This window comes from Aureobasidium subglaciale (genome assembly GCF_000721755.1).
Source record: "Aureobasidium subglaciale EXF-2481 unplaced genomic scaffold scaffold_36, whole genome shotgun sequence".
NCBI lineage: Eukaryota > Fungi > Ascomycota > Dothideomycetes > Dothideales > Saccotheciaceae > Aureobasidium > Aureobasidium subglaciale.
In genome coordinates, this window is record NW_013566959.1 from 39,095 (window position 1) to 67,091 (window position 27,997).

Genomic DNA, 27,997 nt, shown 5'->3' on the forward strand with positions numbered 1-27,997 from the left:
AACCGCGTTGCTGTTGACTGAGACACAAGAATTGCGTCTGAGGTACACATGGCGGGATAGAAGAGGCCGACTTCGGTTCGGTCAGTTCGGCCAATCTCGGCTCGGCCCACTTCGCGGGAACCTGTGTCGGGACGTCCACATGAACAACTCCGTCCTTTCACTTGATTGTTTCCTGACTGTAGCAAAGTATGCAGTATCATTCCCACTTGTTAGATAGCATCTGACCCTTTCTTCTTCTGATATACTGAAATCTGGAATGCAAGGTGAGCAAGAGGTCATCTGTACCACAGCCTATTCTGCGAACTGAAGGTCGTACGCAAGAGTCTCGTCGCACAACGACAGTGTCAGCCGGTGTAACCTACAACCAACCTCACACATTCGCTTCTACTCATACAAGCTTTCATGAATGAATACTACTCCAACATGATCTCAGTTACTTCTGATGCTCCATATGCTCAGCATAACTTGCGATACGATCCGGTCCATCCAACCGAGCCACTAATCCCATATAATAGCCCTGCCCACGGTGCGCAGTGGGTGGATGCGGCGCTTCGACGTCAATCTTGATCAGACCCGGAATCTTGCCATGCAGACTTGCAGCTGTCTCTTCAAGCTCCACGACATTGTCTTGTGAGACATCTGGCTTTAGCTTGAAGAGTACTGCAAGAATGAATGTCAGTTGAGACTTCACGGGAGATTTACAATGATTTGGGGAATTGACTTTGTTGTGCTTGATACGTACCTATATGGTAGACGGGCATTGTTGGGCAGATGTCACGGTGTTTGTCAGTTTCTGTGCTAGAGGGTTTTGCCTTCTGCGCATATGTACAGTGTAGCATAGGAAGGATGCATTAATAGTCTAAAACGAAACTTGCGGACTCATTTGCGGACAGTCATCCGCCTTCGGGGAACATGGAGGAGACAAAGGTCCGCTGTATACCCTCTGAGCGGCCGCGGCTTCGAATCTTATTCCAAAAGACCCCCTTCTCAGTGGTCTTTTCGCTGCAGCAATCATACGAGGCGTTCAAAGCAATGGCATTGCTTCGGCCGTCAAGCATTTCGTCGCAAACGACATGGAACACGAACGCAAAGCTGTCGACTGTCTGGTATCGCAGAGAGCTCTTCGTGCGATCTACCGTCTCCCCTTTGCAGCCATACAGCATGCCTTTCAATGGTTCACCTCATCGCCACAGATGCGCACGAGCCGTGTTCAGCCCCTCGGACGAAGGGCTCGTCCCTGTCTTGTGATCTATCTCGCAATCCATCCCTTGGTGCATATATTGTGTGGTCATGGCTAAGATGTGGCAACAGTCGGGGCTGTGGGCTCTCTTCATATGGCTCCAGGGTAGTGCAACGCGTATGGGGATTCAGGTGCCGGTATCGTGGGCTTCGCGCTACTTTTCAAGTCGGACGATGTGGTCGATGACAGCAGGCGCGACGGGTAGCATGAAACTGGTCGGAGGAACAATCCAGACTGTCGCGAGTCTCCTGTTGTTGCCTTGGTCAAGCGCGCTTGGAATAGCCAGCGCGGGTGGCGCGCGCGTCGGGGCGGAATGGAGGAAGGATGGGCGAACACGGATTTCTACATGATGGCAGATGCGGACTCCATATGGGCCGATGGCAGTTCTGTCGTCATCGCTTCATGCTTGGTGTGAGCACGAGAAAGCGAGCGGTCAGCAGTCAGCAGTCGCGGGAAACTTGGGAAGCTGCGACGCCCTCGTAGGCGACTGCCTCGCGTCGCCAACCTCCGCTCCACGCGCCTCCACCGACGGCGTCCGCGGACCTCCTTTGACAACAAATTGATTGCGTTGTCGGGTACAGTGGCACCTCTTCACCATGAGTCTTCTGGCGATTCAGAGTCGCCTGTTGTCCTTGCACACACGCAGCCTCTCACTTGACCATGGGCGTGTACGACTTGATCCACAAATCTTGGAAGACGCTGCGGACAGCAATCAACGCATTGCTGCACCTCAACCGTACTTTTGAAGCCCTTGTCGCACGCATTAACCATGGCCCTCCTCTTCCAAATCGCAACCCTATCAAATCCTACTGGCTCGAGAACCCACCTTTTCAAGGGCTCGTCGATGCCCAGTCGAATGAGCTGCCGACCGAGACCGATGTGATTATCATCGGAAGCGGCATCACTGGTGCAGCCGTGGCGCGGAGTCTACTGCAGGAAAGTAAGCGAAAAGGTCGCGATATCAATATTACCGTCCTCGAAGCTAGAGACATATGCAGTGGTGCGACGGGGCGTAATGGCGGTCACATCAAGGTTTCGCCGCACGAATCGTTCGAAGCATTTGAGAAGAAGTTCGGTACCGAGAGAGCTGTCTCTCTCACGAAGTTTCAGTTGAGACACCTAGAATGTCTGACAGAGCTTTGTAGGAGTGAGAATTTTGTCGAGGCAGAGTGTCGCGTTGTTGAGACTGTAGACCTTTTCGTTGATCAAAAGGCATTCGACAAAGCCTGTCACACGCTCGGCAGGATGAAGACACTCTTGCCAGAATTTGCGATGCACTCGTACCAGCAGAAAGACGCCCGGGAGGTTTGTGATTTTCTCTCTTTGCCATGTATGTGTCTGTCAGAGACTGACCTAAACAGAAATTCGCCGTCAGCGGTCATGTCGTCGGTGCGCTGTCCTATCGGGCTGGGGCAATATGGCCATATCGCTTTGTCACTGCTGTCTGGAACAAGCTTTTGCAGGAGTATGCCGGTCAAATAACCATCGAGACCAATACTCCGGTCTTATCTGTCCAACGAGGGCAGTCTTCCGGACGCTCTTACAAGGTATACACCGATAGAGGTGTCATCGTCTGCACCCACGTCGTTCATGCTACCAACGCCTGGATGGGTCACCTACTGCCCTCGCTCAAGAGCAAGTCCACAGGCACAAGAGCCCACATGTCTGCGCAAAACCCTGGATACCACGGCTATCAGGGCTTTCATGGTGACCGCTCATGGTCGATTGTCTACGGTGACAACGACTACGACTACATGACCCAAAGACCGTCTCCCGATGGTATGGGGGATATCATGCTTGGTGGTGGCACCTTCCGCTCCAAGGACAACGGGCTCGATCAGATAGGTGTGTGGGACGACAGCCAGATCGATGCATTCACATCAGCACATCTGGCTGGTATCCTCCCCATTATCTTCTCAAGCAAAACACAGCAGCCAAATACCCAGAAATCTGCCAGGTCACTACAACAACACTGGTCCGGCATCATTGCATTGACAGCAGACTCTCTCCCTTTTGTCGGAGAGCTGGACGCAGGTCTCAGTGGCCGTGGCTCCGTGACAGAAGATGCATCCGAGTGGATCTCGGCAGGCTATAATGGTCAAGGCATGGTCTATGCCTGGCTCTGCGGCACCGCACTCGGCATCATAATCACGGGTTCTGAACACGAGGATATTCCTGCCTCACCTGGTTTCCCTGGAGGGGTACTAAGTGAGTGGTTTCCCAAGGAGATGCTGCTTGATCGTAAGCGATATGACAAGATCGATATCCTTGATCTTGCTGATGAGCTTTGAACCAAAACATCACCAAGTCCCATTGATTGTGTTGTTGTCCGTGCTGGTCCAGTGCAAGAACGAGCTATAACGATACGTCATAGAGCAGGCAGAAAAGGACAACGTAAACATGTTGGCCGCCGGTGTCGCTTGATCTGCTAGAAGCAACAAGATATCGGCAATGCTATGTGGAATCCTAGCGTGCTGCAGATGCAGCCCTAAGGACAAGCGCGGAAGCCTTCTTGTTGCCTTCGTGACTTTCCCCGCAACTGCTACTTCCCTCACGTTGATGGCCCTTCTTTCTCCATGTTGTCTCTCAAGAACATCTTCAATCTTTTAGATCCGACAATCACATCGAGGATCCCAACTTCGTTCCGAGTCCGACGGCGTTTCGAGGACTGGGTCTATACCATGCGACACTATAGGCCACCTCCGCACTTCGGTTAAGTCTCGGCTCTTGAGCGATGGCGAGCTCTTGCACCATGCAGGATCTAGAGACCCCGCCGCTCAAACTGACGAACCACATCAAGGAATTGTATCAGACTTCGCAGCTGGGACGATGGCGAGCTTTCGCATCATGGTAATTCAAGGCATTCGTTGCGACGAGAATTCTCGGCCTCCACATCAACAGAGGAGGACAGATAGTATATGATCAAGTTATGGTGTCGCTTTTCCATGTACCATTGACTCTTGGAAACTTGAACTGAAATGGCTGAAAACGACAAAACTCCTGGTATATTGGCTGCTGAGCCGTTGGAAAGTCCGAGCGATGATGGGTCTTGCAGAGCAGTCCGTAAGCGTGAGAATCATCAATTCCCCTTTCGGCATCAAGAGAAACTTGCTGATACTTGTCACAGCGAAATGGTATCGCTCCACCTTCTGGAACGCATTCATCCTCGGCATCTGCAACTTCCTGGCTCCCGGTATCTGGGGCGCTATGAATTCTCTCGGAGGAGGTGGACAACAATCACCCTCCCTCGTCAATTCCGCAAACGCATTGACATTCTGTCTCATGGTTCTCACCTGTTTCTTCTCTTCTGTCGTCGTGCGCTGGGTTGGCGTCAAGTGGGCCCTCATCATTGGAACACTGGGATATTGTCCCTACGCTGCTGGTCTGTACGTCAATAACCGCTTTGGCGATGGCTGGTTTGTACTTCTCGGCGCCGCACTTTGCGGTCTTTCTGCTGGTATCTTTTGGTCTGTTGAAGCTGCTATTGCGCTTGCTTATCCTGAACCTCATAATCAAGGTCGCTTCTTGGGTTTCTGGTTGAGCTTTCGACTTGGTGGGCAGATCGTCGGTGGAGCCATTAATCTTGGTGTTAATGTCGATAACGACAAAGCTGGCTCGGTATCTTATCATGTCTTTGAGGCGTTCATTGCATTACAAGCTCTTGCGCCTTTTGCGGGTCTTTTGCTCAGCCCGCCTGAGAAGGTGCAGAGGACTGATGGTCTACCCGTTCGTCTGAGTATTGGCAACAGCATCACCTATGAGCTCAAAGCGATGTCGAAGCTCTTCTTCAGCAAACACTTTTTACTCATCGTACCGCTTATCGCTCAAGCTGTCTACGCAGAGTCGGTTTTCTTCACCTTTCAGGCCCTCTGGTTCAGTGTCCGCGCCAGAGCTTTGGGATCATTCTTGTCGGGCATCGTCGCTGTTACTATGGGCAATATACTTGGCAAGTATCTGGATCATACAAAGTTCAGCCTCAAGTCGAGATCAAGAGGTGCTTTTGCTACAATTCTTGGCTTGCAGGGTGCTTGGTGGATATGGGCGACAATTCTGGTTACCGAATTCAACAAGACTGATCCGACTTATGATTGGGTGGACGATGGATTCGGCAAGGGCTTTGCCTTGTTCTTGTTTTGGGTCGCTGGGTTCCAGTTGAACTACATGTTTCTGTAAGTGTTTCGCCCTCGCTCCTGATGCCTATGTGGTCGAGCTGCGATACTGACGATATCAGCTACTTTGTGGTCGGCAACCTCGCAGAAACCCAAGAAGAAGTCATTCGCATCTGCAGTCTCCTGCGTGGTACTGAGTCAGCCGTTCAAGCCGTTAGCGTAAGTCAAGCATTCTTATCTGCGCTGCTTCAGTTACAAATGACTGATCCATTCTTTTTAGTATGGTCTCGGAAGTGTGACTACCATGGCGAGAACTGGAAACATCTACCTCAACTTTGGTCTCTGGGCGATATCGCTCTTCCCTGCCTGGTTGGTTGTGTCAAAGATTGGTGTTACATTGGGCGATAAGAAATTGTCTCGTGAGGAAGCTGTGCAGGAGAGTATACTCGGCAATGCGGAGTTGAGTCGCGGGACAGAAAAGCAGTGAGGGTTGGTGTTGAAATAGCAATACGTTGGCCATTGGGTAGACCAAGAAGAGATGACAGGAGTCAGATGGTTTCATAATAGATCATTCGCATACAAAGCGATAAACGAGGGGCATAATTGGCCTATTAGGTCTATGGTATCGGAAATGACAGGAACAATGCTTTTATGAGATCTGAGGTTCTCTCATCATACCCTTACAGAGCAGTAACGCTGTTGAGAACAGGGTACTTGGGCTGTAGAGGGTCGTAAACACTCTGACAACGACCATTGTAATCAGCGGTGCAGCCAATTTCAATAGACAGCTCGTCACCAGGAACACCAAGCTTAGCAACAGCGCCAGACTTGGGCTTGGCCTTCTCCCAACCGGGTCCAGCAGAGGGGTTCTTGATCCATTGGACGAACCAATCGTTCATGGAGTCAGCGAGGGCTTGCTGGGCAGCTGTGACACCGGTGAGGGACTCAAAGTCCTCGTTTCCACCGAAGAAGAAGGGGATCTCGGTGCCGTGGGTGGGGGCACCGACGATACAGCCAACGACATTGCAGTACTCGCCGAAGAAGCGGTAGACCCAGGTGTCCTGTACCTCACTGCGGAGGTCGATGAGGTAGTCAACAGGGCAGAAGAAGCGAGCATCACCGTACTGGGCACCGCTCATAGCAGAGACAGAGGCGTACTCGGAGACGTTGTAGGCAGCGATGAGGTCCTCGTCGGGAATGTGAGCGACATCAGCATCGAAAGTGTTGATCCAAGAGCTGAAGTCGGTGTTCTCGCCACCGTAGACGAGACCGAAGATGACGCCCTCACCGTCAGAGTTACCGGTGAGAAGAGGAACGTGAGAAGCGTAATTGCCAGCAGCGAAGCGGCCGGCGTAGTCAGAGAAACGAGTGACCTCGTCAATGATGGGAGAAAACCAAGTGTTGTAGGTGGAGTTGAAGTTGGCAGTCTCAATGTCGAAGATGCTCTTAGTACGGAGACAGTCAAGCTGACCGGCACCGGTACCACAACCGACCTCGGCAGCGACAATATCAAGACCCTGGTTGAGGGGAGTGATGGCAGGGCCAGACTCAGCGTTAGCACTCATCTGAACGGCACCGACAAGCCATGACTTGGGATTGTTCCACAAGTAGTGGTCGACTTGAACGGAGCCCGAACTGTGACCACCGAACACAACATGCTTAGGGTTACCACCGAAAGCAGCAATATTCTCATGAACCCACTCGAGAGCCTGCTCAACATCAAGGATACCAAAGTTCTGGGAACCGTCCTTGCCCAACTCAGCAGAGTTAGGGTAGGCAAAAATGCTCTCTCTGGTATTGAAAGAGACAAAGATGACATCCTTGCGAGCAAAGTTGTTACCCTGGAACTGGGGGTTGCTGCTTGAGCCAGTGACCATAGCACCTCCGTACATGTATACGAAGACCTATTAGAAGATATAAGCTTTTGTTTCAGAGTTCAGGTGATCGTCAAAAGCACTTACAGGAAGGTTCTTGCCGTTTGCGGGCGCCCAGACATTGAGGTTCAAGCAATCCTCATCTTGACGGCTGTATGCATCATTGCTGATGGCTTGAGGGCAGGTGGGCCCGTATGCAGTAGCAGTAATGACCTCTCCAGGCTTCAACTTGCTTTTGGGAATGGGTGCCTTCCATCTGCATATCGAGTCAGCTACAATTGAGTCAAGCATGCGAGGCTGCAAGCGAAACGTTGCGGCCGTTATGCCATGTGTTGCGGACGTACCGGTTCTCTCCCCCAGTGGTCTCGGCGAATGGAATGCCCAAGAAGACCGAGTTATTACTGGCGTCAGCAAAACCTTTGACGGTACCTCCTTGGAGGTTGACAGTGTGAGGTCCTGCATGAGGCGCCGCGGGACCTGCGGGCGGCGCTGGTGGTCCAGGAGGACTACGAGTGACAGGACCACCAGGTGGACCAGGAGGAGCTGGAGGACCCGGGGGAGCTGCGTCCCTGCAGACAGCAAGAGCTGTCACAGCGGGTACAGCAAGGGCTGCATTCAATACATGGCTGAATCTCATCCTTGCTCAATTGTCGATAGGGTTAAAGGAAAAAGAGAAGAGAGTTCGATACGAAGCGACAAGGACGAAAGGGCACATGTAACAAAGGAGCAAGATCTGCTTTTATTCTCCATGCGAGATAATACCCAACCCTGCAGATCATCTTGCTAATAAAACCACGTGCGGGTTGAGCGTGGCCAAGATCAAAAAAGGGTCCTTGCTGCTCTTTTCCAAGCGACGGATCATCTCACCGTAGGGTAGCATTCCGAAGAGATGACTTCTCGCCCCGACGTGAGCGGCGTCGTATTCCGGCTCCTACGGGGGACAAGCTGCTTTTCACTACTGCTCGCGACAAGGTCAATTTTGACCCAGTCTCGCATCCATGTCGCTTCGAGCGAGTCAGGCACATGAACAACTGCGCCATTGAGCTAGTCGACCTGCTTCGCCGTTGAAGCTACAACACGATGGGCTTCGGCAAGGCTAAAGGCTTAAAAAGTCGAATCCTGAAACTCAACGGCCAATGGGAAGCAAGACCACCAGTGAGGCAGCGGCGATACGCAATCGGGTAAGACAAGCGAGAGCAGCAGTGCCAGACTCCACTGCGAAGATTGGATCATTCAAAGCCTCGGAACGTCTTGAACAAATGGTGCGCTTTCCACTCTTGTTATGGATGGTTTGCCAAAGTTGCACAAAACGGTGCCTCCCGCAAACATGAAACTTCGTATAAATGCCACAATTTTGGTTAGCCATAAACTTTGACCGAAGGATTCCGCTGTCTGCAGGCTGTGCAAGAAACGTGGATTGGCCAACAGAAGAAAAGGCTAGTTCCTAGGGGGAAAAAGGAAGGAGTTCAACTACTTTGTGGAGAGGGTGACGAAGCTAGCCGAGGAGCGATGCCGCTTTGTCATTGGTGGATCAGTCGTTGCTGCTCGGGGTCTCGTCATACAACGCCGCGCTTGTAAGAGGCTCCGAGGCTCTTCTGGAAGTAAACGTGGATTATCTTGTTTACGGGCGTACAGCCTATTGATCCATCGTGTCTATCCATAGCGACATAGCTGGTCACTAGTATGCAGATCATCAAGCCCTACAAGCCCATATCGGCTACCGTCATGCAACGCAAAGACATAAGAAGTTTGCATCGATCCCAGTTTTACGGAATCGCTTGTTCTTGCGTGTCTGTTGGATTTTCTCTTGCTCTTCCATATAGCGACCTTGCTCTGGCCTCTTGTCTAGCATCGCTTCATGTAAATTAATTGATTGCTTCACATTGCGAATATGCCGGACTCTTCGGTGGGGCAAGTGGTATGTTCGAGTCTTCCGTCCGGATCGGCACTGCCAATCGCTCACCATCGTTTCACAGATTTCGTGGTACATCTGTACTATCATACCATGCTTCTTCCTGTTTCTGCGACTATTCAGTCGATGGCAACGCTTCGGTCGGCTTGCCATTGATGATTGCTTCCTCATCCTCGCGGCGGCATGTCTCATTGGCGACCTTGCCATTCAACAACACATGTGGAATCTTGGTCTAGGAGACATGGCTAATGCGAGTCAAGAGGACTTTGTTGGCATTATGAAGGTTGGTTGTCCCGAAGACTCTGTGCGATGAGGTTCAATCGCTGATAATTTCTAGATGATTGTACCCGGCTCAGTCCTCTACGTCTCTTCTCTCTGGTGCATCAAATTCGCTCTCGTCATCTTTTACAAGAAGCTCGCCGCACCGGGATCCAAGATGCAGATCGCTTACAACTTTGCGCTCGCCGGACTGGCTGTCACATTCACCACAATCTTCTTTGACATTTTATTCCAATGCTATCCATACGATAAGAGGTGGTCTCACGACCCTAGCTATCAATGCAGCCCGAAAGCTTCAAGGATCAACTACTGGATCACCATTTTGTTCAACATTTTCTCCGATCTCATCATCATCTGTCTTCCCATTACTATGGTCATGAAGCTTCAGATGAAGTTGAAGCAGAGATTGGCAGTTGCGTTCATCTTTGCTCTCGGTGGTTTCGTCATCATTGCCAGCAGTAAGTCTCTTATACTCCATCACGGCATGTTCCAAGTACTAAACACATCGTAGTCATTCGTGCCATTTACTCTTGGCAGAACAAGACAATGTTGACCTGTACTGTATCCATGGTAGAGAACGGCGTCGCCATCATCGGTGCCTGTCTGCCCGCTCTCCGCGCCATTTTCCTCGGTCAACCTTCCACTGCAGGAAACAGCGGCAGTTACGCAAAACATTACGAATTATCCTCGAATCAGAGGAGAAATCCTCAAGCCAGAAACACCACGAATTTCACATCTTCGACCAGCAGACCAGGCAGAAGTGGTTCGGTGGACTCGGATGAGGAACTTGTGAGGAATATGCAGGCACATGGTCAAGCACAGCCATATGTTTCTGCACAATCGAGTTTGTCAGACGACAAATCAGCTGGTATCATGGTTGCTACCACAGTTGATGTCGATCACAAGGATCAGGATAGTGTGAGCTCATTGCACAGTCCATATGGAGCTCATAGAGTCTGATCCGTTTTCCTTTGTCAAATCGTATATACCACCAGAACACAAGAAGCTCAACAAGCGAATTAATTCACCCACCAATCTGAGGAGTTTATGTCGATTGCGCCTAAAGTGAGATTGATTAAGTACTCCATGTAAGCCACTGTTCGGCACCAAAGCTCTGGTCTGTAAAAAACAAATAGTCTTCCGGCACCTCCATAGAATATGACAAGGAATTAATAATGTCAGGGTCTAGGTAGTTCGACCCTTCAATGTTTGCCGTGTCGGCAGCGTATCCGCCCGGTGGGTCCCGAGGAGCAAACTCGAGTTCCTGACCTGCAGCAGGTTGCATTGTCCGGTTTGACTGCTGACCACTACCACTGGACTTGCGAGAGACGTGAATGCGCCCAATTAGGGGCAGAAGCAGACTGACCTTTTGTGGCTCAGCCGAGTTTGGTCGTTGAAGTAGTAAGCGAAGGCTTCTGATAGCCTCCACTCCATGAGCAGCGAACTGACTCTCCGTTCGCTTGGATGCTTGCTCCATAACTTGGACAGCTTCATCAATCAAGACGCGAGTCTGTTGTGTATCCATGATACGCCAAGAGAATGCAGAAGAGGAGGTCGTCGCCGGCTTATTCGCAGCCAGCAAAAGGAAGATTATCGCCGAGAAAGCCTGTAGATCCACAATCAAATTGGCAAAGAAGCCCTTTGGCAAAAGTGGACGTAGTGAAGTATAACGCCGGGCATGCTCCTGACAAGCACTCAAGCAAGACATGAAGTTGTAGAAGAATCTCTGATCATGGTCGTAAGCAAGGGCCAGCCGGAGATGAGTTCGGATGGTTATGTACGTGTGCCAGTACTGGAATAGGCCCGATGGAGTCATCTGCGATCTATGATCTTGCCACCATGACTTTGCTGGAGACTGCGCCAGAACTTGCAGTTCTTGATCTGTAGACATGACCATATTGAGTAGTTCCGGAACGGATTTGCTTTGTGTATAGACGCCATCGAGTTCCAAGACGCGACTGGCGATGTTTGCAAGTCTGTGAATGAAAGCCTGTGGAATGACTTCACCTTGCATATCTATAATAGGCCGCATAGGAAGTGGAAAGCTTGCAGTAGCAATTGGTAAGGACCACATCAGAGACATGATGCGGTCGATGGCGCAGATGGACTCCCAGACCTCAGCTTTTTCTTTCTGGTCAGCTTGTGCGTGCTCACGATAAGAGTCGGATGGGACCTGGACTGGTCGAGACTGAGGCTCTGCATGGAGCTGAACGGTCGCGGCAGCGCGAGGTAGACCGATCAATTCCGCAACGGCAATGACTCGTCGAAGTGTAAGCCACGTTTTTCTCACCCTCGCTCGGCCGAGTTGACTGTTTCAACACAAAGTGGTCAAAGATTCGTCATTTCGGAAGAGAGCTTCAACCAACTTACAGTCTGACAAAGAGCAGAGCGCCCCGGATACCCTCCAGATCTGCGATCAAGTCATCGTTCGACATCACAGACCTCTCTACTGCTGTGGAAACAGTCTTGATAAAGGCTCTCGCATCGGGTATGCTTTGCAACATTTTCATCGCATTACCAGTCGGGGCTTGCTGGACCGTGATAGCGATGGCCAGTAATAGAGTAGCGATGGGCACGGGATGCGTTTCTGACTGCTTGATCCTGTCGTATGTTGAAAGCATCATATCGCCAGTGCCCATGGCCAAGTTGAGTGAGAAAAGGACCTTATACCATGACAGCCAGGAAGCGGAATTAGCAGCGATAATTACCATGTCTTCGCGGCTTGGTAGTAAGGCAAGTAAGGAGGATGTCTCCTTGTAAGTGGAAGAGTTGGTCAATCGGGTGGACGGCGTCGTAATGTCATGTCCATTAGAGTCAAGCAGGTCATTATCAAATAGGCGAAGTAGGTGACTTGGCGGGTTTGCTGGTGATGAGGGTTCTGAGGTGTCAGGACTCGATTCACGGTCTTGACTATTGATGGATCTGGTGTCGTCGGCTTGAGGATGATATCGTGGTTGACTTGGGCTACTAGTAGCACCAACACCAGCACCCGAGCTGATGGCAGCCCATAAATCATTAACTTGCTTCTCCAAGGCTTCAATACGAGCTCGAGAGCTCAACTTTGGCTCTGACGACTGAACGACTTCGATCTGTAGTTCACACGTCCGATTCTTGGTCGCACAGCTTTGACAGACCTGAGCATTGTCGGACAACCAGATGCAACGAACTTTGCGATGTCGACATTCTTGACAACTCCTTGTGCCCTTCCGGATTCGTTTCGCAGGACGCTCCTCGGACATGGTGAGAGTCGCGACAAACTGGCGGTGGAGCAATAACGCGTCCGACGGTCTTTGTTGTCAATCAGCGACAATAACTCGGGCGGCGGACGAAATCAGAATCCGGGCAATAGAAATCGATGGTCTTGGCTGGACTTTGAATGTGGCTTGTCCCCCCCGCGCGCCTTCTCTCGTTGTAACGATTGTTTGCAACGCCATGGATCCTGCCTTCCTCCACATACGTCGTTATCTTCCAAGCTTCGTCCGAAACGGATCCGATGCTGTCGTCCTGTCGCAACAATGTTGAAGAAACCGTCCGCAGGTATAATGTATATAGTCTTTGGCTTGGACGCACAAGAATGGGCCAGATCACTCACAGATCCTTACACAAGCTATCTCTCGAACCACTCCAGGGAACGAATCACCGTCTTTGACGCCGAAGACAACTCTTGAGGGATCCACACCAGCATCTCTTCTGTACCGCGACACCAACGGAACAGACTCCGACCATGTCTTCGACTTCTTCATCCTACCAGACCCAAACATTCCAACATGGCGTAAGTCAAAAACACCCATCTTACTGTGACAGAAAAGAAGAAAAAAAACCCCCGACTAACACACTCAACAGCCTCCCTACGCACCAACCACAGCAGCAGTCGGAGGCCACCCAACGATCACCACCGACATCCCAGCCCTCTCAATCTTCCTCATCCTCTACATTCTCGGCGCCGTCTCTAACATGACAATCTTCCAACTAAACAGACGCCGCGGCCACAAATTCCTCGCTTCCTGGGCAATGTTTGGATTCTGCATGGCGCGTATTGTAAGCATGATTTTACGCATCGCATGGACGACTAGGATACATAATGCACGTCTCGCAATCGCTGCTTCTATATTCTTGAATTTGGGTGTTATGGTTGTTTATGCTGTTGTGTTGGTTTTGGCGAGTAGGGTGTTGAGGGCTGAGCAACCGGGGTTGGGGTGGAATGTGGTGGTGAGGAAGGGGGTCAAGGTGTCTTATGTTGGTATTGTTGTGTGTGTGGTGTTGCTGCTTAGCTTCATCATCGCATCGGTCGAGACCCTCAACCAAGACGTCAGAACAGCGGCACTTTGGGTGCAGAGAGGTGCAAACCTCTACCTCTTACTCCTCAACTGCATCGCACCCATTTTCCTCCTCCTCAGCTGCATCCTCCCCTCCTCCCCGGACGCGGAAAACTTTGGCTCTGGGAGCATGAAGACCAAGAAACTCATACTAGCCACAGCAACTTTCTTTTGCCTCTTCATCTCAGGCTTCCGCTGTGGAACCATCTGGGCTGCACCTCGACCTGCTTCTTCACCAGCATGGTACGACCATCGCGCTTGCTTCTACATCATCCTCCTCGGTTTCGAAATCTGCATCATCTATCTCTTCATCTTTACCCGCTTCGATCAGAAGTTCTGGGTGCCAAATGGCAGTAATGGTGCAGGAGATTATTCGAGAAAGGTCGACGATGAATCATCATCTGGAGATGACGACGAGAAGAAGGCTGCTGTTGACGCGGATGTACAGTCTGTGTGATAATCGTGGCCGACGTCGAGCGAGAGGATTCTGCTACACGAGGGGATAGACTAGACGCTTTTTTGATGACAAGCATAATGACATTTATCTCACCTCGATACAGAGCAGAGAAAACCCGTCCAAGTCAATCTGTAAGAAAAAAATCGTCAGAGTCAGAGCGCAGTCACTTTACCATCTGCGCCATCAACTCAGGCGACTCAGCACCACCACTCACATCCTTCGCCACCGACTTCTCCCTCCCAACTTCCCCACCCTCGATATCGCTGTCAGCCGCCGCGATGGCATCAATCTGCCTCATCGGCTCATTCAGCACAGTCTCTTCTGTACCCTCATCCCGTCTGTCCATTGGGACCAAAGCATCATAATACCTCGGCATCACAAAGCCCAACAACACCGCCACCATCCCCAACACCGACAAAATAAATCCTGTAATCATCATGGGATCATAGCGCAAAGAGTGAAACTCTGGGAATGCAAAGCTGAAGATTATGGCTAGCACAGGACCACTGACGTAGCGAAGCAGGATGGGGAGGAAAAAGGGAATCTTCCAGTTTTTGCCTTGGCCGACTACGAGGTTTAGATCTTTGCGGAGTTGATTTCCCTGGTTCTTTGTTAGCTTTTGACTTTTATGGACGCAAAGAGACTAAAAGAAAGAATAAAGAAAAGAAAAAGAAAAGAAAAAAAGAAGGGGAGGGGGGGGGGGGGGGGAAGACTTACAGAGTAGAATGCCAGATACCAGAGTTGAGTAGCTTGGCCTTTGAGCTTTGCCATGAAGCCTCGAGTGTTTGATTCGTGAGCCGTTGCTATGTAGGTGGATACAAGTGTGCAGAGGATGAACAAACCGAATCCAGCACCTGCACCAGGACCTGCGCTTTCGAGAGCATGAGCCACGGCGATGCCGGTGAGGAGGCCGCCGAAGTAGCCGAGATTGTAGATGATGAAGGCAGGCATGCCGACCTGTCCGACGACGTCAGACCAGCGATAGACAGTCGTTGCACTGACGACCTCGCTGAAGACAACAAAGATCAGAGCGACGTTATTCACCCATCGGTCGATTCCGTCGAGCAAAAAGTATCCGAATTCGGTGCAGTAAGGAAGACACATGAAAAAAGAGATCAGTGTCAACCCAGTGACGATGACCGGCCTCGAATACTTGACTCCAGAATCCACGAGTAAAGTGGCAACAACGTCCAGCATAACAAACGCCGAACTGAATCCCAGAACGATTAATGTCAAGAACAGCAGCACAGCCCAGAAATTGGCTCCAGGCATTTGTAGCACGGCTTCCGGAAGCGTGAGAAAGCCAACAACGAAAGCTCCCAATCTCTCACCTTCTTGAGGCCATCGTCGCAAGAAACCAACAACGCCAAAGATGGCAAAAGCAGCAAAATTCTCAAAAAGCACGTTACTGCCGCATATGAGCACAGCATCCATGACAGCATTCGAGTGTTTCTGGTTATACGACGCGTAAGAGGTAAAGTAGCCAAAGCCAATTCCAGTACTGAAGAAGACCTGGCCAACAGCGGTTTGCCAGACCGTACCGGAGGCAAGTTGATCTCCTCTCCAAGTAGCCCAGAGCAGTCTGACTCCAGCAGCTGCATTATCCAGAGACAGAGCGCGACCGACAAAGATGATTGTAGTAATGATGGGGAGACCCATGGTGAAGTATACCACTCGCCCGGTCATGCCAACACCGCGGAAGATGGAGAACCAGATCAAGAACCAGATGAAAGCGCTCCAGCCGACGGTTTCTCCAATGAGTCCCACAGCAGGATAGGCTGTGTAAGAAGCGACATCCTTGCCACCATTGGTCAGACTGCCGGCAATAGGAACCGGATTAGCGACGACGTCGTTGTTGTAAAAATCCTCAATCCTGCCCTCCCAAGGCAACGGACTAGTGAACGAGTTGCGGAAATAGACCATGATCCAAGCAAGATTGACCGTGAAATACTGAACCACCACAAAACTGACAAACACAGGTCCAATACCCACACCCTTCAACCTGCCATTGATGTTGTTGAATGCAATAACCGAGCCACCTCTGTAAGCCTGTCCGATGCTAATCTCCAGAATAAGAGCCGGGATGGCGATCAAAAAGACAGCCAGAAGATATGGGATAAACCATTGCAAGCCATAGTTATTGTAGACCACTGAAGGATATCTCAGCAAATTTCCTTGCCCAGCACAACCACCCATTGCAGCCAGCAAGAAAGCAGCACGGGAGGGCCATTGATCACGGCCATCGTCCGCCTTTTCAGGTTCGGGGAAGAACCACTTGAAGGCCTTTTTCGCCTGTCGTAAAGCCATCATGGGGGGCGGGGGAGGTTTTCGGCCGTGTTTAGAATGAGAGAGGCGTGATGGAAGCATGGGATAAAGGATACTGCAATCATATAAATGCATCAAAAGTCCTTTCGTCGACCTTTACCCTATCTTGGCAAGACAACATCCTGCATCTTCTACACGCATGTCGTGCGCCAACCTCCTTGGCTGGATGATTGATTGAGATGCTACTCTTGGTCTGCCTTGGCCTATTCATCCTTCACTATTCCTGACCTAGCATATCGTGTCATGATATTTGAATCTCAGAGTATCGGTTCAGGGGTCGTTGAAATGTCTATACAATCTTCTCGCAGTCAGGACTCACTCATCGATAGCTTGAGCGTGTTATTGAAAAAGACGTCTTGTTATCGTGTCAAGAGGTAAGAAAGGAAGAAGATCGAGAGACGCGTTTGGAGGAAAGAAGCGCGTCTTGTAAGTCTCGGCATGACATCACCAGCCCCTGCCGCTTTCCGAAGCTCGGTACCACCTGACAGGGTCATACCCAGAACAAGAATTTCAGATCTCTGAATGCTTCAATGGCGACCGCAAGCTGCAAACCCATACATTTATCATATAACTACCTCTTACCAAACTTCTAGAGAGCATTTCGGCGATACTGTGTAATTTTTGGCATATCTCTTCGTGGTGGTGTCGAGTTATTGCAGATCTAAAGTTTTCCATCACACTTCGTCGGGAAAGTGTCTCCAGATTGCTACACCTACAGATGACAACAACACAACACATACAGCAAACCAAAGTTAATGACGTGATGACTTCGTCATAATGATGATGAATCATGAAAGACCAGTTTTAGAACTTGAAGAAAATCAATAAACATATGCGTGCGTGAGGAAGAAATTATTGCTCAGCCAAACATGCTATGATTCTGTCGTTATCTCATCAGAAAGCCTAGTAAATCTCCTCAAGTCCCGCCTCCTTCCAGCTAGCTTCTCCATTCGCGACCTTGTCTCTCACACCCCAGTACTCGCGGCCAAAGTTCCAATATTCCTCTCCAGTCACGGGATGTTTCTCAAGCTTAAACCATCTGGGCTCAAAGTGCTCACCAGCAGCTTCACGCTCACGACGTCTGGCTCTCTGCTTTTCCTCTACACGATTCTTCTCTTCGGAGGCGTCGTCATATCTACCTTCCTCCATGGCGCGTTGATCGGGTCGGAATCTGGAGTCAGTGGGTGCGATCAGAGGTTGCAGACGTGGAGGCAAAGCGTTGAGAGTAACGACAAAGGGCGTGAGGTTGAAAGGTATGCCCTGAGGACGGGCACCGGCTTCCCATACAAGGATGGCCTGGTTGGACTCTTGTGACTTTGTAGAAGTTCCCAGGTTCTGGTCTTCGTAACCAGGAGTCGGTCGAGCGTAGATCTTGTCGTTCCAACGACCACCGATGCTCCACTTGGGAACACCCTTTGCGTCTGTGATCTTACCAGCGACGAGGAAAGCTGATGATGCCTTCCAGCCGCGCTGCTTGAAGTCCAAGATTGCCGTCTCGCCGGTAGTATGGTTCTTGACCTCCATCACACCGTAGTTGTCGATGGTCGGATTACCAGTAATAATACCGACAACAGATGAGGTAATCTTCTTCCATGTGTACAGCTCCTCCGGTCCATGGGTAGGCTTCAAGCGCAAGAACCAAGTGCCAAGCGGATTGATCTCGAAAGACTTGCCGTAGAACTTACTCTTGACAGAAGACTCTCCATAGTATTCCCACTTGGCACTCTCTGCATAAGCGGCACCAATGGGGGGATGATGGCTGACTTGCTCGATGAAGAAGCGATAACCCTTGTCGGGACGGACATACTCAAAAGTCTCTCCCAGCAAGGGATTGAACGGCTTCGCGACTCTGCCGATGGTAGAGGCGTACTCGGAAGCAGCGAAACCAGCAACATATACCATTCTTTCGGCCGAGTCTGAACGTTCAGCAGCAGTGTCAAGGAGTTCGGTGTACTGCATATCCTCGACAACACGGTAGAGAAGAGAAGTAGGTTCGTTGAAAGTGACGGGTAATGTCATCTTGGTCATGTCTTTGCCGATCATGTTCTTGAGGATGCCCCAAAGCGAGACCTTGGGTCGATTGTCGGCATCGATGGGCAGCTTTGATCTGACAGGGTCTTCATAACCTTTGTAAGATTTCTGGATGGTAGCAACAGTGTTGTCCTCGACTGGTGGAGTCTTCTCCTCTTGGCGTGTCTCGACTTGAGGTGTGCTGGAGACGGGCATCTGACCAACAACCTCGACCTCTCCAGCATCAACGGCATCGAAGAACTGCTCGTCGATATCAGACTCATCGTCCGAGACGTCGTGGTTGGTCATGTCGGCAAGGGTCTGCCTGCGGCTCAATGTGGGTGGTGGCTCGGCTGCGGCAGTACCATCGGCGGCGACAGGAATATCAGCGACGGCAGCGGCGAGCTTACTGCTTTGAGTAGCAGTGGTACCTCTGCGGCTGCGAGCACGACTTGCAGGACCGGAGGCTTGGCCTTCGAGAGCGTCTCTCAAGGCACGCTTTGTTCTCTTTCGCTTGTCTTCGCTTTCACCAATGCGATTCTCCAACTCTTCTTGTTCGGCGGCGACGCGGGCCATGCTCTCTTCCCATAGCTTGCGGATGTGTGCCTCTCTGTCAACGCGGTGTTGCCAATAGGCATCGTGGTCCTTGGACAGGCGCAAGAGGTCGATCAGCAGACCTCTGAGGTTTCCAACAGCGGTGTCGTAAGAGGTCAAAGCGTAGTCGACGTCGGGGTGGCCTAGGGGCAGGCTGGGGTTGTTGGTCTTCTCTTGCTGCAACGAGGCCGAGACGGAAGCCAGCAAGTCGAGCTGCAGCTTGGCTGACTGGGCGGTGATGTTGAAGGCGTCCTTGTTGACAGGCTTGACGTCGTGAGCGCTGTCGTCGTCGGCAAAGTCGTCCTCCTCGTCTTCAAAGTCGCGTTCACCGTCTGTTTCGAAGGTGCGATGGCGAGTCAGCTTGGTGGGCTCATCGCCGTACAGCGTTTCTCCGTCAGCAGTCTGAGCGATGCTGGTGCGACGGTCGCTGGTAACGGTAGGCGCAAGAGTTGCAGAGTCGGCGGCGGCGGCGGCGGCAGAAGATGGAGCAACAGATGCAGCCTGACGCAAAGCCTCGCCCTCTTGACGCTGTCGCTTCTGCTCTTCGCGAGCCTCGTCCTTGGACCATTGGATGGCGTTGTTGAGGGACCAGAACCAGCGCTTTGCCTCGACCTCGTGGTTCGCCTTGAGGTGGTACTTGACCGACGACTTGCCGTGAATCTCAAACGTCAACTTGTCCTTGGAGTCCATGTGGAGGGAGGCGATCTTCATGTTGATGGCGCCGCGGCAAGCAGAGCCGGCGTCGTCCTGATGCTTGTAGTAGCTCAACACACCGTCCTCCAGCACGAACCATCGGAGCTTGTAGCCGGTCGTGTAGTTTGTCCACTTCTTCAAGTAACCCTTCATCTCGCGAGCCTCCTTTGCGCTCAGAGCATTCTCCGGTGGACCTTCACCAGTACCCAGGATGGCCTTCTCTTGAACACCGCGTTGGGCGGCAGCAGCAGCAGGCGACTTCTTCAGAATCTGCTTGGTGTGGTCGTCCTTTGTGATTTCTTGAGGCAGCTTGCCCTTGCGATCGCGACGGAAAGGGTCGGCACCGTTGAGGAGCAGCATCTGAATGAGCTGTGTGTCCTTCTTGCGAGTAGCTTCGTGCAGGAGGGTGCCGCCAGACTCGACCGTCATGGGCTCGGTAGCCAGCTCGGGGGCATTGATGTCGACAACATGGCGGACGTGGTCGTCAGCGAGGACGTCTTCGAGGGTGCCGTAGTCGGCAGAGTGGACGAGGTGCTGGATCCGCTTGGTAGTTCTCTCGATAAAGACGGAACGGGCGAGTTGTAGGAGCTGGAAGACGTCTGGACTGCGGGCGAGGTCGAGAGGAGTCTTTCCCTGGAAGTTTGTGACGGACTCGTTGATGTGCTGTTGGTCAAGGAGGAGCTTGATGACAGAGGTGCGACCGAGGGTCGAGGCAATGTGCAGCGGAGTGTTGCCGTCGCGGTCTCTGGCGTTGATGTCGAGTGTGGATTGGCCCATGCTCAGGACGTACTCGACGACCGACGGCTCTGCGCATTGCACGGCGAGGTGGAGGATGGTGTTGCCTTCGAGCTTGGTCGAGTCTTCGCGCAGGTGTTTGTTGATGCCGGCCGTGTCTCCCTGTCGCAAGGCTTCAAACACCTTGAACAGCTTGACCGACTGCTCGATGGACGCCGTCGACGCTTGCGGCATGCTTGGGATCGAGCCAGTCCGGGTCGCGGGTGACGAGCGAGCGTTGGGCGAAGACTGAGAAGGGTCGTTGTTGTTGTTGGTCATGGTGGTGACCAGGTGGGCTGGTCGACCGCTCTGGAAAGACGAACGTCCCGAGGCCAAAGAAGGATCGAGAGAATCTGTGGTGGGGGAGTCGGAGCCGGGGCCCTCGTTCTGAGGTGCGTCGACTCTGCTCGTCACCTTTGACAGCAGCGATCTGGCAACCGACGACTTGTTGCGCTGATGCGACGCGCTGTTGTTGCTATTGCTATTGCTATTGCTATTGCTGCTGCTGCCCCAAGCGTGTCAGCCTTGGCGCAGATCCAATAGATTGGCCTCTCGTCATACTTCTCTGCCATATTGCTGTCGACTGTGAGTATTATATCATCAGAATAGATTGAGATTGCGTGCAAAGGTATGGGAATAACGAGGCGCACGACACAAGGAGACGGCAGCTCGAAGCAATACACTTGCGGCCAAGGTGCAACTTGGTCGAGCTGCACTGCTGCAGATGACGGTAGTGGAGACAATCGCCAACGGTCTAGAAGTCTATTTTCCGACACTGCCCCATCGGGACAAGATCCATATGCTCTAGATGCTTACACAAAGCCTTCACTTAACCTCTAAGACACGAGCAGAATGACACTGCCCAACTGTCTGGCCACGTCCTCCTTGTCGACATCGTGAGTGTCATCGACCTCGCCCCACATGTCCGTCTGCCACGTCACCTCGACCATTGATGCCTGACGCGCTTCCATGATGCCGAATCGGGATGAGCTGTCGTTCTTCTGCAAGTGTCTAAATTCCCGACTCCACTCGACCAGCAAGCGGATTGCGACCAGCAGACTCTTGGTTGCCAGCACTCCCCTCTCCAAACCGGCCAGCTCAAAGGCAGGCAGACCGGTCATCCAGCCGCGAATCACTTCCTGCGTCACCCTGGGCTGCTTGACCGGCATGATGCTATCCTCGGCCAAGATGGGCACAATCTCGAGTCCGGGGAATATGTGCGTTGTGAGGTATGCGAGAATGGGCTCTGCATTCTCAATCTGCTTCTGGCGGAGGCTCTGCTTGGGCTTGCCGTCGTCCTGCATGTCGAGAATCGAGGCTGGGTCGTGGATGCTCTTCTCGGGGTCCCAGCAGAGCAGTGTGTCGGTAGTCAGATAGCGCATGAGCATGGTGACTATGTTCTCTCTGATCTTCTTGTCTCCTTGAAGGTCGGCGTTGTGGATGTCGATTGCGCGCGAGCTCAAGGATGTGAGGGGGATGTAGTGGTACTTGAGCGCCTGCTGTGCCGACACGAGGAGGTCCCATTCGAGAGCGATGCCCGAGGCCAGGGCGTGCTTGGTAGGTGGGAGGGTGAGGACTTCCTTGGACGCCGTCCTGACCGGCCGCTTGTCCAGGAAGACCTGGAGCCCATCTGTGTGCATGTGTCAGCAGAAGATTGGCCATTCAGCATCGTCGCAGCATACCAGCAGTCTCCTTGACCGAAGATTCCTTCCAGAAACGCTTGCGCAGGGCCGAGGCTGGCTTCGCAGGGTCCACCTTGATCTGTGACTGTCTCTCTAGAAGGGCAGCCTGTTGTCTCTTGCGCTTGACACGGTCTTCGGTCTCTGTGGCAGGCGCCTGTGGGGGTTGCGGTGGCGGTCCGGCAGCGATGGGATGAGGCAGTGGCGTCGCTGTCAAGGACGAGCTGTTGTGGAGGCAGCGGCATGCTGGCCAGAAGCGAGTAGCCACGGAGCGGCGACCAGAGGCAGTCAATGCCGGACGGATGATGGCTTCCATGCTCGATAGGAATCGCGGGATGGTCGTACCAAAAGTCGCAACTTCACATGCCAAAAAGTCGGCGTCGACATGTCGGACACGCCTGCATCGAATCTCCGGCGACCTCCGGCACCCGCCGTCTCGGGGGATCCGTGCGCCCAGAGCGGGGAAGCTTCCTTTCCGCTTTCCCCTTTGGCGCCCCGCGTCTTTTTGCTGGACGAAGAGATGGACTTTGGTCACCTGTCGTTTGTGGCTGGATTATGCCTCTTCGCGGGACGACCCAATGCGTCTTGCCCTCCGAAGACGTACCTTCGATTCTCAGACATCTCGACACCTCTCGTCCTGACAGAAGTTTGTCGTGCCTCTCCAAACAATTGCAGCATCACCACCATCCACCGACAGAGCCTCCGTTCCACACGCCGACCCCACTCACGTCCATTTTTCTTCTTTCCCATGTAATTGATCGGCAATAATTCGCCCGCCTTGTCCATTTGTAGGAATGTCTTGTACGAGTAATGACTAGCTATCATCAACGAGATTGGGCTGGGAAGCTCGTCTCTCCTTCTCTACAACACCAGGACGATCCTTCTCCGCCGAAGCAGCCCACTCAAACTGCTTCGATCCAGGAGAAGAAATCGAAACCGCAGCCCAAGAAACTGCGCTTCATTACGAGTCAAGGAGCTCCTCAAGCGAAGAGACGTCGTGTTTCGACTGCTTGTTTGCTTTGTAGAAAACGCAAAGTCGCATGTTCTGGTGAGCGTCCGCACTGCAATACGTGCACAAACAACAGACTGGAATGCACTGGCTACGCGGATGAGAACGCCCCTGGGACCGGCAACGAGGATGAAAGCGAGACGCCGCGACCAGCGCCTCCCACTTTGGTACGCGCCGGCACTTCGGAGTCAATGAAGGCTCCTCCCCCTAGGAAGTCGAAGACCACCATGCCGAAGCCGCGTAATGAGAATCCAGGACTGCCTACGAAGGCTCCAACTCCCGCTGAACCGCGACACGTACCACCGAAGCCTGTGCGCATTGAGAGCGATCAGAGCTACTTTCCGAGACCCATGCCTTCTCTCTTCCTTGGCGCTCGCAATCGTATGCCATACTTTAGATGGCTCGGTCCCACAGCAATAATGCCAGGCTTCAAGCAGATGGTTGTCAAGGTGAATCGCTCATCCTCGGCGACTGATGGTGTAACTTCGCCCTCGGCTGGAGCTCAACCTGGTGCGTCGGCCATGTCTAACCACTCTGCGAGTTACGATCCGGACGCCCGCACTCCCCAGACTCTCCCCTTCTACGACAACTCTTCTATGCCTCCTAGCGAATTGATTACCCATCTGTGCGATACCTTCTTCGTTCATCTTGCTTGCAACTATCCATTTTTACAGCGCGATCGATTTTTGAGAGACCTCGAGGAGAAGCAAGTGGATGCGATCTTGGTGGACGCTGTTTGTGCACTAGCGGCTCGATTCTCTACTCATCACTTGCTCGTTCAGCAGACACGCGACGGTAGAGATGCAAATCATTCAGAGCAAGGTTCTGCATTTGCCCAGCGCGCCAAATTGGCGTTGATTGATACATATGCCACGCCAAGTGTTGCTGCTGTTCAGGCCGCCCTCTTGCTTGCCTACAACGAGTTTGGTGAAAGTCGAGATAGTGGTCTATGGATGTATCTTGGTATATCGATTCGCATGGCACAGGATCTTGGTTTACACAAACTTGATGGTCTTCGCTACGAGGGTCGAGACGGTTCTTCTCCTAGATATTCAAGACAGGACAAGCATCTGGAGAAGACGATCGGACATGATGACTTGCAGCACCAAGATGAAAATGAAGCTGAAGAGCAACGAGCTGCTGAGCGTGAACGGGTTGATACCTTCTGGGCTGTCTTCTTTCTGGATAAAGTCGTCTCTTCTGGTACTGGACGCAAAAGTACATTACGGGATGACGACATTGAGCTCTCTTTCCCGCCTTTGGATTTGCTGGACCCGAAGACCGGTTGGCCTTCGCCATTCCCAGCACTGATCAGGATAGTTTGCTTGTACGGTCGAGTAGCGGATTTACTCAACGGTATCAAGGAGCCGTCAGACATTACCGACGAAACGCCTCAGCAATTGGCAGATATGGAAGCACGAGTCACAAACTTCTATCAGGGTACGTTTCATTTCACGGTGTGAAGTTCATGGGACTAACACGAAACAGGTCTCTCTTCTAAGCTACATTTTCAAGCTATGAACTTCCACCATTACGTCAAGGCCGGAGAAGGAACCAACTTTGTTCTGCTCCATTTCTGGTTCCATACGCTCATTGTGCTTCTCCATCAGCCAACTTTATTGAAGACCTTTGAAGGCAAGATGTTGCAATTGTTCCCTAACAGCCAAGCACTGTCCATGTCTTCTGCCAAAACGATCGCAGATATTCTATCGTATTCACAACTCATCGACACGAAAGCTGGCCTTGGTAATCCTTTCACCACACAACCGATTTACATTGCCGCATGCGCTTTCCTCAAAGAGACGGCCGAGCAGACAGCGACCTCGAAAGAACACTCTCGTTCACAATCAACGGCCAATTCTCGTACTGGGAGCCCAGTGCGAGAACAACCAGCCGCAGCAGTCGCTGAGATGCTCAACATGGCGCGTCCTTCAAGTGTTCTGCCCAATGCCAGCAGGCCGCCTATGGTGGAGCGAGCGCTTGCCCGTCACACTTTACTAGCCACAGCAGCCAACCAACACTATCAACTCTGCTACAAAGCATTACAGAGCCTCGAAACATACTGGGCAGGCACAAAATACATTCTCACAGTACTAGATCAAAAGTTCAAGGGAGTAGGGGATCCTTTGTTGTATACAGCAGAAGAAGGAGAGAGTGCTTTTGAGCAACCAGAGCCAAAGCCTGCATTCACTCAACCCGGATGGCGGAGAAAGACACCTGCAAATTCCTGGTCGCCAAGTGCATTGATGCAAAACTCCTTTATGCAGACCAAGTCGCCGCCAGCGGGAGTGAACCCAAATCAACGTAAGTTAAATGTATCTTGATATGAGTTAACACACAACTGACATGAGGAAAACAGCAATTGGATGGACTCTGACAGGTACACTCAACTCTCCAAGCACAAATGTAGCCTGGCATTTCTCGGGGGCTCCTGGGACCCATGAACCTGTGCAACACTCCCTTGACTCTGTTCTCGACACCGACAACCCCTTCACCTACAACATGCAAAACACATCTCCATTCCAACAACATAACAATCATCTACGCACATACTCGGGCAACAATCTCCCACGGCCACCTCCCCTCCAACCACGTCACCATCGCTCTTCCCTTCCAGCTTCCGCATTCGCGACTATTCATCCTTCGCCGACCTCTTTCCCTTCTCCGCTATCGTCTCATCGTGTTCAAGATGGTGGTTCGTTACTTGTTCCTTCCACCTCTTTCACACAGCCACCACACTCGCAGAATGACGTTGACAATTTCGGGGTCGTGGTGGGAGAAGAGGAGGAGGGGGAAAACGGGTTTGGAGATTTCTTGATCGAGAGCCGGGATGTTGATATGAGTCTTTTGGAATTGGACATGTTGCCGTGGTTTGATGCTGCGGGTGGAGCTTTGATGGGGGAGTTTGAGAGCGAGGTTGGTGGACATGGTGCATTTCACAATGGACGGGATGATGTGAGGGAGTAGGTTGATGCTTTTTTTTCCTTCTATAGCTGTATATCAGTGTACCGTGATTCATGATATAAGGATGTTTTTGGAAAAGCCGTCTACCATTGATCAAAAAGTCATGGAACTTTTGACTTCCATGATTGCCCCCTGCCCTTCTGTGCCATCTTGGGATCTCAGGGCGAGACGAATCTTCTTTCTTTTGCCTCTTCATGCGCGTGTGACCAAATCGCGTCCGAGAGCGAAAGGTCGTGTAACACGACTGACGGAGTGTTGTAATCCTTTGGGACCCATCAGCTTTGACCGAGATCCTCTACGTAAAGAGACGAAGAAGAGGTGATTCGGAAAAAAGTCAAATGTCGGGGCCTCGACTGTATTGTGAAGTAGTGATGGTGGATCCGATGGTGATGTGTTCCTTGTTCGAGAGACAATGACCACATGGTGAGTTTTTTTTTTGGGGGAGTTGACACACGACAGTTTTCTCGATAATTTGTTTCCGCAAAGGGCGATGCAGAGGGGCGATTCTGGGGTGTGATATAAGCGGGAAAAGGCACATGGCTCATCACACCCTCAGACGTGTTGGACCCATGACACGAGATCGTCGTATCAACGGCATACCAGACGGCGCCTCACTCCGAAGTCCCTCACCAGCTCTCGCCCTCCTACGATTCTGTCCGCCACGTCGACTCCTAGCCGACACCAAAGGCGGTAATCCCTTTACCACGTCATTCCAAGCCCTCTTTTCCCTACGCGATAACTTTGTATGTTGGAGATAAGTTCTGCACATTGGGCATGTATACCGCGATTTTAGATGAGCTTTGAGGATACGGTATTCTTCCAACACTTCAGGACAGTCGTCTAGCCAGTCGGCGAGTTTCTCGTCTGTGTAGTTTTGTTGCCATTCTGTTATGCAGTGGGCGCAGAAACTGTGACCGCAGTCGATTGTGAGCTTTGCTTTTGCGTCTACGCAGATGGGACAGATTTCGTCAGTCGAGGTAGAGGTAGTGGTGGTGGGAGTTTTCTCGGGAACGGAATCAGCTTGTGGTTCAGCTTGTGGTTCAGCCTGTGGTTCAGCCTGAGGTTCAGCCTGTGGTTCAGCCTGTGCTCCAGCTTGCGCTTCAGCCTTTGCTTCAGCCTTCTTCTTATTTTTCTGCTCACGCAGTCGCTGATAGTAACGTTCCGCTGCTTGCCTCCCCACTTCAGCTTCAAAACCTACATATCTAGCATCGTCATTCTGGTCCTTGAGCACCTGTGCGTGGCGTCGACATGCTATAAGTTTCCATCCAGCGGGGTATTCGTCGCCGTCGCCGACGACGAGACCAGCGTCTGCAGCTATCTCGTCACAGGTTGGACAAGACTCTGCAAAAACGTCCTCGGGGACGGTGAAGTATTTGTAGACGGCGGCAATGTCTTCGTCGGTGATGGTGTCGCGCAGGAGTGATGGAAGTCCAGGACGATGGAATGTATGAAGGTCATAGGCGGGTGGATCCATGTTGGGAAGTTTGTTATCTATGCGACGATGAATTGTCCAAGTGTGAGTGTTTGTGTTTGTGGGAGTGAGAGTGATAGTTGAGAGGAAAGATTGTCGGTCAATGATTGATTGACAAGTGAGCGTCGAGGGGTTTTGAGTCACAAAACAATGACTGTTGCCTGGGCAGCTTTGATTGATTTACAAACACCGCCAAGATCCAGCAGACAAATTTCACAAAGTCACATACACTGGAGCCTGTCTCAGGTCTGATGATAAACGTTGTCACTGCAATGTCTGTTATGAAAGAAT

At 51.8% G+C, this 27,997-nt stretch overlaps 11 protein-coding genes across 11 annotated transcripts; 5 read left to right on the top strand and 6 right to left on the bottom strand.

The window, feature by feature from the left end:
* Positions 1-181: 181 nt before the first annotated feature.
* AUEXF2481DRAFT_44698 (uncharacterized protein) lies at positions 182-826 on the bottom strand. Its single transcript, XM_013483848.1, has 2 exons — positions 743-826; positions 182-660 (listed from the first exon to the last, which is right to left on the bottom strand). Exons 1-2 carry the CDS (start codon positions 759-761, stop codon positions 434-436), a joined length of 246 nt encoding a protein of 81 aa, XP_013339302.1. The 5' UTR covers positions 762-826; the 3' UTR covers positions 182-433.
* A 986-nt stretch (positions 827-1,812) lies between these two features.
* AUEXF2481DRAFT_527476 (uncharacterized protein) lies at positions 1,813-3,695 on the top strand. The gene is made up of 2 exons (XM_013483879.1): positions 1,813-2,545; positions 2,602-3,695. The coding sequence occupies exons 1-2, from the start codon at positions 1,901-1,903 to the stop codon at positions 3,529-3,531; spliced, it is 1,575 nt and encodes a 524-aa protein (XP_013339333.1). The 5' UTR covers positions 1,813-1,900; the 3' UTR covers positions 3,532-3,695.
* Positions 3,696-4,158: 463 nt separating this feature from the next.
* On the top strand, positions 4,159-5,933 carry AUEXF2481DRAFT_527462 (uncharacterized protein). The gene is made up of 3 exons (XM_013483880.1): positions 4,159-5,409; positions 5,472-5,568; positions 5,630-5,933. Exons 1-3 carry the CDS (start codon positions 4,280-4,282, stop codon positions 5,834-5,836), a joined length of 1,434 nt encoding a protein of 477 aa, XP_013339334.1. The 5' UTR covers positions 4,159-4,279; the 3' UTR covers positions 5,837-5,933.
* Positions 5,934-6,029: 96 nt separating this feature from the next.
* Positions 6,030-7,927, bottom strand: AUEXF2481DRAFT_92635 (uncharacterized protein; the record flags this gene model as incomplete). The annotated part of the gene is made up of 3 exons (XM_013483881.1): positions 7,568-7,927; positions 7,311-7,479; positions 6,030-7,253 (listed from the first exon to the last, which is right to left on the bottom strand). Exons 1-3 carry the CDS (start codon positions 7,858-7,860, stop codon positions 6,030-6,032), a joined length of 1,686 nt encoding a protein of 561 aa, XP_013339335.1. The 5' UTR covers positions 7,861-7,927.
* A 1,072-nt stretch (positions 7,928-8,999) lies between these two features.
* AUEXF2481DRAFT_102554 (uncharacterized protein) lies at positions 9,000-10,374 on the top strand (the record flags this gene model as incomplete). The annotated part of the gene is made up of 4 exons (XM_013483882.1): positions 9,000-9,141; positions 9,200-9,418; positions 9,473-9,872; positions 9,926-10,374. Exons 1-4 carry the CDS (start codon positions 9,115-9,117, stop codon positions 10,372-10,374), a joined length of 1,095 nt encoding a protein of 364 aa, XP_013339336.1. The 5' UTR covers positions 9,000-9,114.
* Positions 10,375-10,489: 115 nt separating this feature from the next.
* AUEXF2481DRAFT_33607 (uncharacterized protein) lies at positions 10,490-12,653 on the bottom strand (the record flags this gene model as incomplete). Its single annotated transcript, XM_013483838.1, has 2 exons — positions 10,490-11,723; positions 11,785-12,653. The coding sequence occupies 2 exons, from the start codon at positions 12,651-12,653 to the stop codon at positions 10,490-10,492; spliced, it is 2,103 nt and encodes a 700-aa protein (XP_013339292.1).
* Positions 12,654-13,138: 485 nt separating this feature from the next.
* AUEXF2481DRAFT_9085 (uncharacterized protein) lies at positions 13,139-14,187 on the top strand (the record flags this gene model as incomplete). Its single annotated transcript, XM_013483825.1, has 2 exons — positions 13,139-13,186; positions 13,258-14,187. 2 exons carry the CDS (start codon positions 13,139-13,141, stop codon positions 14,185-14,187), a joined length of 978 nt encoding a protein of 325 aa, XP_013339279.1.
* Positions 14,188-14,350: 163 nt separating this feature from the next.
* AUEXF2481DRAFT_70806 (uncharacterized protein) lies at positions 14,351-16,497 on the bottom strand (the record flags this gene model as incomplete). The annotated part of the gene is made up of 2 exons (XM_013483872.1): positions 14,351-14,788; positions 14,905-16,497. 2 exons carry the CDS (start codon positions 16,495-16,497, stop codon positions 14,351-14,353), a joined length of 2,031 nt encoding a protein of 676 aa, XP_013339326.1.
* Positions 16,498-21,419: 4,922 nt separating this feature from the next.
* On the bottom strand, positions 21,420-22,578 carry AUEXF2481DRAFT_9088 (uncharacterized protein; the record flags this gene model as incomplete). The annotated part of the gene is made up of 2 exons (XM_013483826.1): positions 21,420-22,213; positions 22,266-22,578. The coding sequence occupies 2 exons, from the start codon at positions 22,576-22,578 to the stop codon at positions 21,420-21,422; spliced, it is 1,107 nt and encodes a 368-aa protein (XP_013339280.1).
* Positions 22,579-23,072: 494 nt separating this feature from the next.
* Positions 23,073-26,238, top strand: AUEXF2481DRAFT_70795 (uncharacterized protein; the record flags this gene model as incomplete). Its single annotated transcript, XM_013483869.1, has 3 exons — positions 23,073-24,711; positions 24,760-25,575; positions 25,631-26,238. 3 exons carry the CDS (start codon positions 23,073-23,075, stop codon positions 26,236-26,238), a joined length of 3,063 nt encoding a protein of 1,020 aa, XP_013339323.1.
* A 207-nt stretch (positions 26,239-26,445) lies between these two features.
* AUEXF2481DRAFT_527643 (uncharacterized protein) lies at positions 26,446-27,974 on the bottom strand. Its single transcript, XM_013483883.1, has 3 exons — positions 27,434-27,974; positions 26,690-27,280; positions 26,446-26,498 (listed from the first exon to the last, which is right to left on the bottom strand). The coding sequence occupies exons 1-2, from the start codon at positions 27,707-27,709 to the stop codon at positions 26,780-26,782; spliced, it is 777 nt and encodes a 258-aa protein (XP_013339337.1). The 5' UTR covers positions 27,710-27,974; the 3' UTR covers positions 26,446-26,498; positions 26,690-26,779.
* Between the last annotated feature and the right edge of the window lie 23 nt (positions 27,975-27,997).

What these genes read in the sequence shown, in the direction of transcription:
- AUEXF2481DRAFT_527643 (XM_013483883.1), bottom strand. Translation starts at nt 27,709, where the DNA reads ATGGATCCACCCGCCTATGACCTTCATACATTCCATCGTCCTGGACTT. An exon ending in AGAATGACGATGCTAGATAT is followed by an intron (nt 27,281 to 27,433) that starts GTAGGTTTTGAA and finishes GCTGAACCACAG; the next exon opens with GCTGAACCACAAGCTGAACC.
- AUEXF2481DRAFT_527476 (XM_013483879.1), top strand. Translation starts at nt 1,901, where the DNA reads ATGGGCGTGTACGACTTGATCCACAAATCTTGGAAGACGCTGCGGACA. An exon ending in AGCAGAAAGACGCCCGGGAG is followed by an intron (nt 2,546 to 2,601) that starts GTTTGTGATTTT and finishes TGACCTAAACAG; the next exon opens with AAATTCGCCGTCAGCGGTCA.
- AUEXF2481DRAFT_527462 (XM_013483880.1), top strand. Translation starts at nt 4,280, where the DNA reads ATGATGGGTCTTGCAGAGCAGTCCGTAAGCGTGAGAATCATCAATTCC. An exon ending in CAGTTGAACTACATGTTTCT is followed by an intron (nt 5,410 to 5,471) that starts GTAAGTGTTTCG and finishes TGACGATATCAG; the next exon opens with CTACTTTGTGGTCGGCAACC. An exon ending in CAGCCGTTCAAGCCGTTAGC is followed by an intron (nt 5,569 to 5,629) that starts GTAAGTCAAGCA and finishes CATTCTTTTTAG; the next exon opens with TATGGTCTCGGAAGTGTGAC.